Consider the following 16,248-nt stretch of genomic DNA (forward strand, 5'->3'; position numbering starts at 1 on the left):
TAATCCCAGCTACTTAGGAGGCTGAGGCAGGAGAATCACTTTCACTTGAACCCAGGAGGCAGAGGCTGCCGTGAGCCAAGATTCCGCCACTGCACTCCAGCCTGGGCGACAGAGTGAGACTCTGCCTTCAAAAAAAAAAAGAGAGAGACAGAAATACAATTGGTTTTTGTATAACGACTTTGTATTCTACATTCTTTCTAGACTTGTTTATTAGATCTAGTGGCTTTTTAATAAATTCTATCTGATTTTCTACATACATAACCTGTGAATAATGAATTTTATTTCTGCCCTTCCAAACTGGATGCCTTTGAGTTTTTTCTTCCCTGTTTACAATGGCTAAAACCACAAGAAAAATGCTGAGTAAGTATAATGTCGAAATCAAGGAATGAGAGTGGACATTCTTGGCTTGTTCCTGATTTTAGGGAGAAAGCAGTTAGTCATTCACCATCAAATATGCTGTTAACTGTGACTTTTTCATAGACGCCCTTTATCAGGCTGAGGATGTTTCCTAATGTGTTGAAAGCTTTTTTTTTTTAAATCATGATAGGTACCGAGATTTTGTCAAATGCTTTTTCTGCACCTACTGAAAATGGTTAGTTGGCTTTTTCATTTATTCTATTGATTGTTCAGATGTAAAAAAACAAAACAAAACTATATATCCCACTTCTGGGGTAATGAATCTAATCCATTTTATATGTTACTAGATTCTATTTGTTAATAACTTTAAAAGAATTTTTGTGCCTACATTCATAAGGGATATTGGCATATAGTTTTCATGGATATCTTTGTTTGGCTTTGATACGAAGGTAAAAACCGGCTCCACAGAGTAAGTTGAGAAATGTTCTCTATTTTCTGAAAGTTTGTGATGGATTAGAATTATTTTTTCTTTAAATATTTGACAGACTAAACCAGTGAATTTCATGGGAAGAGATTTAATCCCCAATTCAATTTCTTTTTTTTTGAGACAGAGTCTTGCTCTGTCACCCAGGCTGGAGTGCAGTGGTGTGATCTCAGCTCACTGCAAGCTCCGCCTCCTGGGTTCACGCCATTCTCCTCCCTCAGCCTACCAAGTGGCTGGGACTACAGGTGCCTGCCACCTCGCTTGGCTAATTTTTTGTATTTTTAGTAGAGATGGGGTTTCACCATGTTAGCCAGGATGGTCTCGATCTCCCGACCTCGTGATCCACCCACCTCGGCTTCCCACAGTGCTGGGATTCCAGGCGTGAGCCGCCGTGCCCGGTCAAGATTTCGTATCTATTATAGGTCTACTCAGATTTGCTATTTTTTCTTGAGTCAATTTTGACAACGTGTATATTTTTAGGAATTTGCTCATTTTATTCAAGGTGTCTAATTTGTCAGTATAGAGAAAAAAGTAAACATAGCAGGTTTGAACTACTATCCTTCAAAAGGCCTGCTAACAATGTTGGCCCTTGGGTGGCATCTGGGAACATGGATTTGGGGAGGATTTCCACCATTACCTAATAAAAGTGACTCACTGTGAGTGTAACTATGTGGTGAGTCCTGTGAGTCCTCCTAGTGAGTCACTGAACCTGTGGATGGTCATGGGGACCCCAGACATAGTTATAGTTACCATAAAGTTGTTCACAATATTCGTTTATAATCCTTTAAGTTTCTGTAGAGTCAATAGTGATGTCCTTTTTTAGTTGTGGTTTTGGTAAACTGCCTTCTTTTTTATTGTTGGTCAGTCTACCTAAAGGTTTGTCAATTTTATTGATAGTTCCAAAGAACCAACTTTTGGGTTTCATTGACTTTCTCTACGACTTTTCTGTCTCACTTATTTCTCCTTTAATCTTTATTAACTCCTTTGTTCTACTGGTTTGGGGTTTTGTTTGTTCCTCTTTTTATAGTTTCTGAAGGCAAAACTTAGTTTAATGATTCTAGATCTTTGTTTACTGACAGGTATTTAAAGCTATTTAGGTATTTAAAGCTCTTAACTTTCATCTAAGAACTCTTTCCTAGCATCCTACAAATGCTGATGTGTTTTCATTTTCATTTGGTTCCAAATGTTTCTAAATTTTCCTTTTGATATTTTTATTGGACCCATGTGTTATTTAGATGTGTGTTGCTTAATTTCAAATACTTGGGAATTTCCCAGATTTTCTTCTTTAGTTGTGGTTGAAGAATGTACTTTGTACAGTTTCAGGCTTTGAAAATATATTCAGACTTGTTTTATAGCCAACCATATGGTCTCTCCTAGAGAACGTTCCACGTGTGCTCGAAATCAATGTGTACTCTAGTCAGTACGTAGAATGTACTACATATGTTGGCTAGGTCAAGTTGGTTAATAGTGTTGGTCAAGTTTTCTATATGCCTACTAATTTTCTATCTAGCTATTCTATCAATTACTAAGAGTAGGGTATTAAAATCTCCAACTATAATGGTTGAAATGTCTGTTTCTCCTTCCCACTCTGTCAGTTTTTGCTTTGTATATCCTGGGTCTCTGATATATGTTGGTGTGTCTGATAGTGTCCCACAGGCATCTGAGGCTCTGTTCATTTTCCTTCAATGGATTCTTCCCTCTGCTATTTCGAATCTGCTGTTGAAGGCCTCCAGTGAATTCTCCATTTCCAAAACCGTACTCTCCAATCCCAGAATGTCTGTCTGGCTCAGCTCTTTTATATAATTTTTATGTTCTTTACTGAGAATCTCTATCTGTTGTCTCATTGCTGCCATTCATTATTGTCATACTTTATTTCTTTAAATACAGTTTCCTTTGGTCTTTGAACATATTTAAATTAATTGCTTTGAAGCTTTTCTCTGCTAAATCCACCATCTGGGAACACTCACAGGCAGTTTCTATAGACTTTTGTTTTCCTGAATATGAGTCAGACATCTCTATATTTTGCATGTCTTATAAACTGTTGAAAAGTGAACGTTTTAGACAATATATTGTAGCAACTCTGGATTCTGATATTTTCCCGCTTAAAGCTGGTGGTGCTGCCTTGTCTGCTTGTTCACTTTTGTTTAGTGACAGGCTGGGTTAAACACATGAAATCTATTTTCACTGCGATGTGCAACCACGACGTGTCCACTCAGTTTCTTCTTGTTCTATGTTCTTTTTCCTCCTCCTTTTTAATAAGACTGGTTTCCTAGGAACTGCCCAGTCACTGGCTCTCCTGTGGTAGCCTGCCTCTGTGAAGTCACTTCCACAGACAGTGACACTGGACACTGGTGTCACCCACCACTGCAGACAGAAACTGCCAGTCCTTGCAGCCTGCTCCACACTGGCAGAAACTCCATACAGCACAGCTTGGGGTGTTTGGGAAGCAGCACCCTGCTAAACCACAAATTTCCATTGCTCTTACCTGAGGTCTAGAAGTTTTCCAAAGCATAAATGTGTCTCAGATTATTGTCCCTTCATTGACATCCAAAACACTGAAATGGCTGCTTTGTCAATTCTGTCCAGTTTTTTAGGTGCTTTTTTGGAAGAGGATTTGCTGGTCTCTTCACTTGGTCTTTACCGGGAGTGCTACCCCTACTTCTCTATTATTTTTAATGCTACCTTATAAATATTTTACAAAGTTTTCCTCTAATGATTAATTTGAAATATTTCAAATAAGCAAAAATTACAAAGAATATAATAAACATCTGTCTACCCACACACTCAGCTTAATAAATAAAACATTATAGATACATTTACTTCTCTCTGATCCTATTTCCTTTCTTCCCTCTCCAGAGACAACCATTATCCTAAATTTTGTATTTATTAATCTTATGTTTTTCTTAGTTTATACCTATATACATGCTCTTAAATTACTTACTTAAAATGTTTTGCATTTTAATTTTATTCAAATGATATCTCACTCTAAATATTCTTCTATAACTTACTGTGTTTGGGAGACTTACGTAATGCATGTAGCTTTAATTCATTGACAGTTAACTGCTGCATAAACATGCCACAATTAACCCAGGCTCCTATGACAGACACAGGTGTTTTCAATAACCTGCTGTTACAATGCTGTAATACTCTCATACACGTTGTCCGTGCACAAGTGCAAGAGTAACAGGGTGTAAAGAAGGATAGAGAGGCTATCGGTGCTTGTGTTAATATATGACATCTACCAATTGGCTCCCACGTGGTTGGAGGTGAAATGTGAGAGACGGGGAAACGGCGGTTGTGTCCACCACAGGGATCCATGGCCTTCCACAGAGTCTAGATTGAGAGTCACAAGGGGCCTTATAGAAGGCCTCTATACTCCAACCCCCACCCAGGAGGCAACATGGCCTGTGTCACAGAGCATTTCAGTGGAAAATTTGGGACTAAAACCTAGGTTTCCTTTCTTTACCGCCTTCTTTCTCAAAGCAAGATCTGTAGACCAGCAACATTAGTGTCACCTAGAAACTTGTTAATAATACAGGCTGTTGGGCCATATTCCAGACTTATTGAATCAGAATTTGCATTTTAACAAGATTCCGAGATGCACATTAAAGTTTTAACGCTTGAAAAGTAGAGTGTGTCTCTAGGGGTGGAATTACCGATCACAGTGTGCAGATTCTTTTAACTACACCGGACAATGCCAAATTTCTCTCCAAAGTGTCGTACCAATTTACCCAGTTTAGTTTCCCACATTACTTTTTCTAACTGTCTATGAACCTAATCACAACCTAAGGCCGTTTCCTATTGCTCTTATGTACACCTCCACTGTTTGCCTTACAAAGCTTCCATTTCCTAAGAATATATCCTCAAACTATACCCCTGCATTTCTTTAATTGGTGCTGTTAAACACTTGTCTGTGATAAAAAGAGTTACATGGTCAAATAGGTTTGGGAAACACTAGATTAATCAAAATAAAACAGGTTTTTTGTTTAGTTTTGTGTTTGTTTTTGAGACAGGTTCTAACTCTGTCGCCAGGATGCAGTGCAGTGGTGTGATCACGGCTCACTGTAGTCTCAACTTCCCCAGGTTCAGGAAATCCTCTCACCTAAGCCTCCCAAGTAGCTGGGACTACAGGCATGCACCATTACACCCGGCTAATTTTTGTATTTTTTGTAGAGATGGGGTCTCCCTATGTTGCCCAGGCTGGTCTTGAACTCCTGGGCTCAAGCAACCCTCCTACCTTGTCTTCCCCACGCTCAGGGAGCAGTGATCGTACCACTGCACTGCATCCTGGGCAACAGAGTTAGACCTTGTCTCAAAAAAAGAAAAAAAAAAAAAAAAAAAAGCCTGTTTTATGTTTTACTTTGATTAACCTAGTATTTCCCAAAGTTCTTGGATTACAGGTGTGAGCCACCACGACCAGCCAAAACAGGTTCTTTAAGACTTCTCAGAGACCCAGAAATGTTAATAAGCACTAGGAGCCCCTAGATGTGGACTATGTTTCAAGGATTTTCTGAAACTTTGTGTCCCCATGAGTCCTCTAGGAACATATCTAAACAAACTAACATTTCAAGGAACAGGGATGGGAAATGCTGCATTGATACAGGCTTCCCGTCCTTTTTAAATACAAGTAATTTAAATTTTTTTTAAGATTTCAATTCCCTCTTATAATTCCCAGATCTTCTCATACTTTTATTAAAAGACTCTCATTTTAGCTACTTCTCTGTGGTTCTGTGTAAGTAAAACAACATTAATAAGAAAGAAAAATTCATTTTGCTCAGCTGAATTTCTCCCTATTCATTTTTCTTCGTGTTTTAAGTAAAGAAGAAATCAGCATGGAATGAAGATAAGTTACATTAGGCCCAAATTTTTAAACAGTTTTTCTTCCCTCTGAGATAACTGAGGAAACCAAACCGGCACCTGCTCTGAAACCCGGCAGAAAAACTACCCTCCTGAGCCCCGTGTTTCCACACAGATGTCCAGCTAAATTAAACTGCTCCTTAATTTTCTTTTGGTTTCCCTGAATAAAAGTTACATGACCCCAGTGATCTCTCGATAGTGAAAAATCACACATTTTATTTCACTCTTTGTGTTTTCCTTTAGTTTCAGTTTTTGTACAATAAGCATGTGTTACTTTTGCGATTGGAAAAAATACACCTTACTTATCTTCTTTTCTTTCTTTTTTTTTTTTTTGAGATGGAGTCTTGCTCTGTCACCCAGGCTGGAGTGACGTGGCGTGATCTCGGCTCACTGCAACCTCCACCTCCCAGGCTCAAGCAATTCTCCTGTCTCAGCCTCAGCAGCTGGGATTACAGGTGCCCTCCACCATGCCCAGCTAATTTTTAAATTTTTAGTAAAGACAGGGGTTTCAGCACGTTGACCAGGGTGGTCTCAAACTCCTGACCTCAAGTGATCCGCCCACCTTAGCCTCCCAAAGTAATCTTACTTCTAAAAGGCTTAAGGCTTAGTTTGAAAGGAAGACAACAAGTCAGAGGGCACTAAAGTTTAAATCCACCTGCACCATTCTATCAAGATGTGCAGGGAAGTACCAATGACTCTCAGTTAAGGTGGGCAAGTCTTTGCAAGAAACTTGCTAAAAGTCATTATGTAAAAACTACACGATGAAAAGTTAGTTCTTTAAATAAGTCAAACTCTAAAATTCTCATGAATGCAAAACTAAATTTTATCTAGATTTCAACATAAGGAGACAGACTGGTGAAACTAATGGAACATCAACAAAACTGGGGTGTGAGCCCTCTTCTGTTGGCCCTTACCTCTTTCAGTCCCCTTCCTAGTCTGTAAGATGAGAGAGAACCTACATCACGCATGGTTATTGTAAGAACTGTCTAAAAAACATATTTAAAAAACTCATCACACAGCGCCTGGCATTTATATAGTAAGTGCTCAATAAACTGCAACTATTGTTATTAAAAATTAGAAATACCCTGACTGCTTCCAGAAGAAATAAAGAAGCATTGTTACTACTGAAATTATATGAATTACTAAGTCAGTTTCAACATTCATCCTGATGAAAACAGAATCCTTCCCAGACAGGTAATCCTTGAGAATCCATGACATAACCTGGGTGAATGATTCCAAATCAAATACATTATTTGTCGAAGTTAGTAAGCAAAATGTAGAAACGCAAAACAACTAAGGATTTAATCACAGCCAGTGATTTAATAAGTCCAAGTTGTACAGACTGCTGTCATCATTACTTATGAAGAAGAAGAAATTCAACTATGGGGGAAAAACATGTATCCCAACGAACAAATGGCAATACTAATAGGATTATGTTGGAAATTACATGGCTTCAGCAGAGGCAGAACGCTTACCTATAAAGCAATGATTTCTAAGAAGAAAAACAAAACCAACAGCCCCCATGCTTTGTTTACCTGGGTGAGTCATGGTAACCGGCTCCTCTTTGGATTTATTATTGTAGATGACTACAGCAACTGCATTGTGGAAAGCAGCCCGTGATATTTTCTCTTTAAATGTGCAGTTTCCCCTCTGCAGCAAGGCAATCCACTGTTTGATATTAGGAGGGACAAAGAACCGGGTTTGTGGATCACAGCCCAGATGATCAGCAACTGAAAAGAAAAAGAAATATACACATGAAAGATAAATAAAACTGACCAAGTCTTTATCAAAGCGTCAGTTGCTTTCTGAATACCACACAGAGCTAAAGCACGTCAAGCAGCTTGTAGCCAGCGGAGCTATGAACACATCCACAAACAATGCAATGAATCAGTATCTACAGGGAGAGATGCTCCAATGAACTGCAATATAATGCACATTAAAACAATGAAAATTTCTTAACTTTACAGACTGTTAAAAAATAAAAAGACTGATAATATCCAGTACAGGGCAGTAAAGGGAGGAGGAAGAAAAGGCCAACACAGATGAGAAACCCAGGTGACTGATGTAACCCCGACTTTTACTCACTCGTGTTCGGGTGCTAGCCCTCTCCACACACACCCCACCACTCCACACACACCCCACCACCACTACCCCCACTGTGAGAAAGCAGGAGACTGGACTGGGGGCTGATGAGGAAGCCAACGTAATCCTTGGTTCAGTTACTAAGCGATCCTGTTGAAATTCAACCATGTTTGAACAAAGTTCTTCATCAATGTCTAAGGAAAATTTACAAGTTTGGTTTTGGCTTATATTTGAAAGGTGAAGTAGTTAAAATAACATCTAAGTAGAATAAATGTATTATTCCTCTAATTTATATTAGCAAAAGTCACCCCACAACTCCCTATCAAGATACACTTACTGTATCCATCTGTTTAACAGGTTACAAGAAGACACTAAGAATGTTGGTTCTACAAATTACATGGCCACTGTTCTGGATTTTTTGGGATAGTTTATTTAAAATACTCATAAGGACATTTAAATCTGTCAGAGTAAGCTCCTCAATTTTTTACTCTGCACATATGGCCATCATGGTTCTGACATCCTCTGCAAATCTTAAGAAGCCCCTGGCTGCTCTTCCCACTCCCACTTTCACATTTATAACAGGTTCAAACGAGACAGAAGGGTAGTCCAGGAGGGAAGAGAAGTCACCAAAGGTAGTGTCTGAAGACTGCTGGCACACAGTGGCGGAGGGTGCCAGCCCTGTGCCCTGAGTCAGCCCTGTCGGTCCTCTGTGTGCCAGGAAGGAAGCGAGGAAAGTGAACACAGCACATAGATCTAAAAGGGTGATATCAGAAGTAAATAAATCATAAAAACATGGCAAGATGTGGTGGCTCAGGCGTGTTAATCCCAGCACTTTGGGAGTCTGAGGCAGGTAGACTGCTTGAGCCCAGGAGTTTGAGACCAGCCCGGGCAACAAAGTGAAACAAAAAATACAAAAAATTAGCTAGGTGTGGTGGGACACATCTGAATTCGCAGCTACTGGGGAAGCTGAGTGGGAAAGATTGCTTGAGCCATGATCGCACCACTGAACTCCAGCCTGGGTGACAGAATAAGACCCTGTCTCAAAAAAAATCATAGAAACATTAAGTATTAATTGTAGTAGATAAAGAGATGACACCAGAGGGAAAATGTTGGCTTTCCACACACCTGGAAGCACAAGCTTAGCAAAAGAAACTAAACACTTACACTACTTAAATTGTAAAATGTAAAGATGTCACTAACTGCAGAGAACTATTACATCTATCATTCCCACTTAAATATCTTTCTCCAGATTTTCTTATAATTAATTGTGGTGAGAGACTGCAACAAGAGCATATTTGCTACCAGAGGTCTCGCATTACATGAAATGGAAGACGAATGTTTTCACAATTTTTCATGATTGATATTGTATACAACCATTACCTACCCTGTTCCTTAAAAGGTTTCTGCACTCTGAAACTTTAACCCTTCCTCAACCAAATTAAATAGGGGGATAGAAGCCTATGTCACAATTTTAGGAGCAATTGAAAGACACAGTCGATGTACTGTAAAACTTTAAAATCCTGAAACAGATTGTTTACTTTCAGCACTATCTGTTTCATCGATAATTATGCTGTTTAAAATAAAAGCAGCTCGGCAACCTGTTATGATAATCTCCCGTCTTAGAAAAATGTCTAATACTGTATCCAAACAGGGAATAACCAAAGAACTGGTTTTAGGTGTTTTGTTTGTTATTTTTCAAAACACACTGCTGCACAAACCCTGGAAGAAAACGCAAAATCGAGAATATCTAAAGTGATGTGTTCCCTTGCCTTCTGTGTAACAATCATTTGTCTGTGACTAATCTCTTCTTCCCTGTGGTCTCGCATACATGTACAACGTAGTAAAGAGGAAACAACATGGTTATGGAATCAGCAAGACCTGTGCTCCAGGTTCTAGATCAACTGCTTACTAGCTGTGTAACCATCACAGGTTACTGAAATTGTCCCATCTTTAATTTTTACTTACTTATAAAGATTGAGATATTATCTCACAGAGTTTTACATGTGAAAAAGCCAACAGTAATTCTTTCTGGCTAGGCATGGTGGCTCACGCCTGTAATCCCAACACTTTGGGAGGCCAAGGTGGGAAGACCACTCGAGGCCAGGAGTTCAAAACTAGCCTGGGCACATAGTAAGATCTTCATCTCTATACAAAATAAAAAATAAAAAAAATTAGCCAGGCATGGTAGTTCCAGCTACTCAGGAGGCTGAGATGGGAGGATCGCTTGAGCCCAGGAGTTCAAGATTACAGTGAACTATGATCATGCCGCTGCACTCCAGCCTGGGTGACAGAATAAGACTCTATCTCTAAAAACAGTAATAATTCCTTCATTCTTAATGCTTTAAAAAAACCTCTTTCCTTTCGTTTGTTTCACTGACATTCATCCTATGTTGTCTTGGTGATCCAGTTTGGTGCCCTTGGGAGTTTCTGTGCCGAAATATGTGGGCTTCCCCAAGCTCAGCAGCACCCCACACTCCTCCGCTCTTAGTAACCACCACTCACAGATCCCAAGGCTCATCTTCTTTACCTCTTTCCTTTTGACAGCGTCGCAGTCCACTTAGATGACAGCAGTTCAGTAATATTCATAATGTTCTAAGCATGAAAAGACACAGCAAGGGGTGCAACCACAGAGCAAAAGTTATCAAACGTACTGCAGGGGGCTTTAAAACTCTCCTGAAGGAATCCTGCCCACTGAGACCACATTCTATGAACAACTGCATGATCAAAAAATCCAACAATGGCCTGTATAAGCAAAATAAACTTCCTGTTTCCCAAAATTCATCTAATCATCATCCATAAAAGGTCTCTGAAAACATTTATATTGGTAGTACAATACAAAATAAGCAAGAATAAGATAGGAGGTTTCTGTTAAAAAAAGTGGTATTTATTATTCAGAAGAAAGTAAGAGGTTTTCATAAACAGGAACTTAATACTTTAGTATACTCATTCTACCCAGTTATTCCCTCCTGTAATTAAGAAACTATAAATAATGAAAACAACAGCTCTATAACAACTTTCCAAGAAGACTGATGACTACGATTAAGCAGTATTATCCCAAAATTTAATACCAGTTGTTTACATTTGAGAAATTTATTAAGTGAAGACATATTATGGTATAAAGTATCTATATAACTATGAGCCTTTAAAATTTGTCAATAGCAATTCTGTTCCAATTCAGAATTACTGTACTTCCATTTTTCTTACCTGCCAAATTTTATAAGAGGATACTATCTCTGAATTATTTGCATTTATTAATTATACAGCCAGAAAAAACTTATTAGAGGTTTTGATAAAAATTTCAAGATAGGTAATACAAAATATTTTACTATAGAACTTAAATTTTTTTTTCCTCTAGGGCTTTTCCTGCTGAGTCCAAAAATATTAAAAGTAATGAGACTTATTTACCTTTTGACAGGAACCAAACAATTACGGGCTCCTCACCTAAATGAATAGTAATTTATGTGCTTAGCAACATGCTAAGTACCAAAGAGAGAGAAAATGGGGCAAATGCCTTGCTCTTGACTCTTAAAGCACCTCCACATGGCCGGGCGCAGTGGCTCACGCCTGTAATCCCAGTACTTTGGGAGGCCAAGGTGGGCGGATCATGGGGTCAGAGGTTCAAGACCAGCCTGGCCAACACAGTGAAACCCCATCTCTACCAAAAATACAAAAATTAGCCAGGCATGGTGGCGTGTGCCTGTAATCCCAGCTACTTGGGAGGTTGAGGCAGGAGAATCGCTTGAACCCGGGAGGCAGAGGTTGCAATGAGCCAAGATTGTGCCACTGCACTCCAGCCTGGGTGATAGCGCTAGACTCTGTTTCAAAAAAAAAAAAAAGAAAAAAAAGAGCGTCCACATTTACTGAGGCATCATAATTGGCACCGGCACAGAAGCTGACATTAGAGGGTGCCAACACAGAGTGCATTTAGAGACTGAAGGAGGGAGGAGGGCAGGACGATGGTCAAGATTCAGTGTGAGCTGGAACCCACATGGAACCCCTGAAACTTGCCCAGGCAGGAAGGAGGCAGGTACAGAAGTTGCCAGCATAAAAACACAGAACAAAGACTAAACTCTTCTCTTGAACTCTTGTAAAACTAAGTAAGATGATATGTAACAGAACCTAGAACACTATACAAATTCAAGAAGATCAAGTTCGGAAAATATCTCATTTGTAATGAGAGAAGGGGAAGAATATTCAGGTAGGAATAATATGTAAATATTTAAAGGGCTGTAGGAACGAAACAGCTCTCTTCCACACCCCACCAGTCTGAAACTCTCCTCCACTTTGATTCATTTGATTTAGTAAAATCTCATTTCTTAGAAATGTAAACATGCCACGTAAGAAGCACTCACCATGCTACAGTGTAGGCTAATGGTTTCCTTCCTACCCCTGAGAATTGTCAGTCTGCTGCAGGGGCAGAAGTGAGAGCCTAGGACAGTATTTTTCTGCAGTGATGGTCAGAACAGGTGGCCGCACAGCACAGTGGCAAAGATGTGCCTCTCCCTCTCAGAGCCTGTGTGTGTCACTTCATCCCCCTGAAACGCCAGTCCCAACTCTCTTGCTCACCACCTTCCGAGCCTCAGGATTCTGTCAAAATGTCTTCTCCAGAATGCCTTCCCAGCCTCCTAAGACGGAGTTGGGTGCTTTTTTCAAGTTGCCATGGCACCCTCAGGTTACATCCATCTTGGCATTTATCAACTGTATTAGTAACTGGCTGTTTACTTCTGAGGCTTTCCTCCGGAACGTGAGGTCTAGCATCTCCTGTGAACATGTCTGGCACATAGATGTTTAACACGTTTGATGAAGGAAAAGGGGAAAAATGACAGGGAAATTAAGCCAAAACTGACATTTAAAAAAAGTTTGTGGCAAAGAGCTGTTTCATGTGGTAATATCCTGACCTACGGTAATGTTCTATCAGTTGCTTCCTACAAAAGAGGTAAAAATAAAAATGAGACTAATTAGTTACCCCAGATTTAGATTTCTCCATTGTCAGCTATGGTCTGGTTGCTTTCCTGCTCCTGAATTAGATTATAACTTCTTTATTCTTTAAATTTCCTGCTTCTACCCTATCTTTCCTTATTTTCCTTCTGTCAAATTCTGATTTTATGTTTCAAAGAAAAAAATACAATTCATCATTTCTGTTATCAATTTCTTAATTTTATTTTTAATGGCAGCTACTGGACTTGGGTCGAGCTTTCATTCTCTTCCACTTCCATGGATATAACTTATTACCTTACTGTTTCTACACCTTCATTTAAACCTAACATTTCTTTTTATTACTTAGCTTCATTGGGTGTTTAGTCTTATTGAAAATGTTTTCTTCTGGCCGAGTGCGGTGGCTCACGCCTGTAATCCCAGCACTTTGGGAGGCCAAGGCAGGCAGATCACCTGAGGTTGGGAGTTCAAGACCAGCCTGACAAACATGGTGAAACCCTGTCTCTATTAAAAATACAAAATGTAGCCTGGGATGGTGTGTGGGCCTGTAATCACAGCTACTTGGGAGGCTGAGGCAGGAGAATTACTTGAACCTGGGAGGCAGAGGTTGCAGTAAGCCAAGATTGCACCACTGTACTCCAGCCTGGCCACAGACTGAGACTCCATCTCAGGAGCGAGACTGTCTCAAAAAATAAATAAATAAAATAAATCTCAGGCCACTCTCTGTCCTCCAAACTGGCCTGCCCCAGCCCAGCACTCTCCTCTCTCCACTCCCGGGTCCCACTTCCTCCAGGCTTTCCTCCTGAACTACCACAGTCATCCTTTGGGTCTTTACTGCCTCTTCTTCCTCCACTCGAACCTGCAATATTGATGGTCCCGAGTATTCTGCCTCCCCTGATGTGGGCCCAGGACTCTCCAGGGCTTGTTTTCACCATGTCAACAGCACACTTTTTAAAATTTTTATTGGAACAACGATGTTTACTAACATCTCATGCTGAACAGCCCTCTTTTGAGAAATTATTTTTCATTTTTACTTATATGAACCCAGTTTCTAATAGACACAGCTAAATCAGGTCGACAGCATGCTAAGAATCAGGAGAGGAAAGTGGAAAATTACACACACAGAAGGGAATTCATTCCCTTCCATTCCAAGCAAAAATTCTGGCCTTGACTTGATGAGTTAAAAGGAGTTCTTCAAGGTTTCAACTGGTTTACATGGAAGGGGTATGGAAGGGAGTCTTTGTTTGTAGTCCAGTTTATGGCAAATCACTCTATCTAATTTATCTGTTTCCTGGTTGCTCTGCCCTGCTTCTAGGTGATAGGATTATATTGTATCAAAGGCTACAGGATTAACCTCCGAATCTAGGCAATTTCTGCTTGACTCACATAGGAAGAACCAGTGTTCCATGTAACAAAATCAATGACTTAGATTGATTAAAAACAATGAGGCCAGGTGCGGTGGCTCATGCCTATAATCCCAGCACTTTGGGAGGGAGGCTGAGGTGGGAGAATCACTTGAGCCCTGGAGTTCAAAGCTGCAGTGAGCTGTGATGGCACCACTGCACTCCACCCTGGGAAGCAGACAGAGAGAGATGCTATCTCAAAAATGCGGGGAAGAGGGAATTTATCCTGTTTCAGAACAGGGCCATATTTTGGGTTGAAGAATTCAGCACCTCGGCAGTGTCTCCAGGATCTGGTTCCTTTTCATCTCTTCCCTTTGCCATCCGTAGCTTCAGTTTCATCCTAAGAGTCCCCTCTTTAAGATGACTGCCAGCAGTAACTGGAGACACACAGCTCCCTGTTCATATCCAGTGGGAGACAGAAAAAGCCAACCCTCCAGGTATGTAATTTAAGCTCTTTACTTCTGTGCAGCTCACCCTAGGTCATTTATCCCTCTGTGCCCCACACCCCCTTCTGGGGCTCAAACAGGTGTCACTTAAAGCATGTGGCTGCATGGAAGTGATGGCAGACGCCTGAATTACATAAGGTTTCTGTTTTCTGTTTTAAATGAGCAGAGGCTGGCAGGCAATTAACAGCTCACTTCAAACCCCAAGGTGACCCTATAGAGTGGCTCTTAATTCATCAGAATCCATACTTGGCAATTCAAACCCACCAAAAAGGCCAAAACCTAAGAAGAAAGCTTCTTTGGTTTCCAAGTGCTTTGACACAGGGAGGCAGCTAAGGTACCAGCCCTCGGCCTCCTTCCCTCCTCGAGGGAAATGCGAGCTCTTCGGGAGAGGACGCCCATTTGAAGAGCAGCAGCTAGAGCAAGCGTTCTTGACAAGGCTCCGGGGACAGAATTCAGGAGTGAGCCACATTCGGATGAGGGGAAATCATCTTTATTTCTGCTAAAATCTAACTGAAAGCTAGCATTTTCTTTATTTATAAACATAGATAACAAACCATCTGCAACTCTGTAACCGGCGGCAACCACATTACGGTTATTGCAAATACTGCAAAATACTGATAAAGGATTAGGCCCACCACTGAATCCTGTTTCTAATGTTAACTACACAAGTATTACCATGTCACAAATATGTTAAGTATTTTAAAAACTTTGATACAGTGTTTCAGTATACTTGATTTTCTTTAATCCTATTTACTCCTGCACCTAACACTATTCTGAGAAGCAGCCCACAGGTTAAATCAGACTGCAAAAGGAGTCTCAACTGCCAGGCTTAGTCTACTTGCATATGTATATGATATATTTGGATTCATCTCTATTATTTTATTGTGTTCTTATTTATTCTCTTTTTCTAAGCTTCTTTATACTTTTTTCCCTCTCCTTTCTGCCTTTGAATATATGGACCACATTTCACTTCCCCCTTTTCCTCATCTATATATTCAAGTTCTATTTTTTTAGTGGCTACCCTTAAAATGTTAACATGCATACCTGATAAAAGGTCTACAATTAATCAGTACCTCTATTCTCCTGAATACCTCAAGGCTCTTAAATATTAGCTTCCTAGGGCTGCCAGAACAAAGCACTACAAACATGGCGGCTTCAACAACAGAAATGTATTCTCCCACAATTCTGAAGGCCAGAAGTCCAAAATCAAGTCGTGGGTGGGGCCACCGTCCCTGTCTCCAGCTTTATCTAGTTATTTCTTTATATGGACATGTAGATAGAAAAGAATGTATTCTAAGGAACTGGCTCAGGCAGTTACGGAGACAGACAAATCCCAGGGTCTGCAGGGTGAGCTGGCAGGATGGAGCCTGAGCAGAGCGGATGCAGTTCCAGGCCAAAGACCAGCAGGCTCAGCACCCAGAAGAGCCAAAGGTTTCCGTCAGGCAGCCAGGCAGGAGGAACCCTCTTTTACTCCAGGGAAGGTCCCTTTTTTGTTCTACTCAGGCCATCAATGGCATGGATAAGGCCCACCCACATTCCAGAGAGCAATCTGCTTTATCCAGTCTACACATTCAAACGGTAACCCTGACCGAAACCTAAGAATTCTCTCAGGATACTGTCTGACCAAGTATGTGGGCACCTGCGGCCCAGTCAAGGTGACACACACAATTCACCATCGCAGTCC

At 40.4% G+C, this 16,248-nt stretch overlaps 1 protein-coding gene across 3 annotated transcripts in view; it reads right to left on the bottom strand.

Moving 5' to 3' along the window:
- The window catches only part of RNF130 (ring finger protein 130), a 149,385-nt gene that overhangs the window by 110,647 nt on the left and 22,490 nt on the right, over positions 1-16,248 (bottom strand). For all 3 annotated transcript variants that reach the window (XM_009209710.3, XM_009209711.4, XM_003900635.5), the window contains exon 2: positions 7,234-7,428. In XM_009209710.3, coding sequence (XP_009207974.2) covers positions 7,234-7,246 — 13 coding nt within the window. In that variant the 5' untranslated portion in view covers positions 7,247-7,428. The remainder of the gene's footprint in view (positions 1-7,233; positions 7,429-16,248) is intronic.

This window comes from Papio anubis, chromosome 5, assembly GCF_008728515.1.
Source record: "Papio anubis isolate 15944 chromosome 5, Panubis1.0, whole genome shotgun sequence".
Lineage (NCBI taxonomy): Eukaryota > Metazoa > Chordata > Mammalia > Primates > Cercopithecidae > Papio > Papio anubis.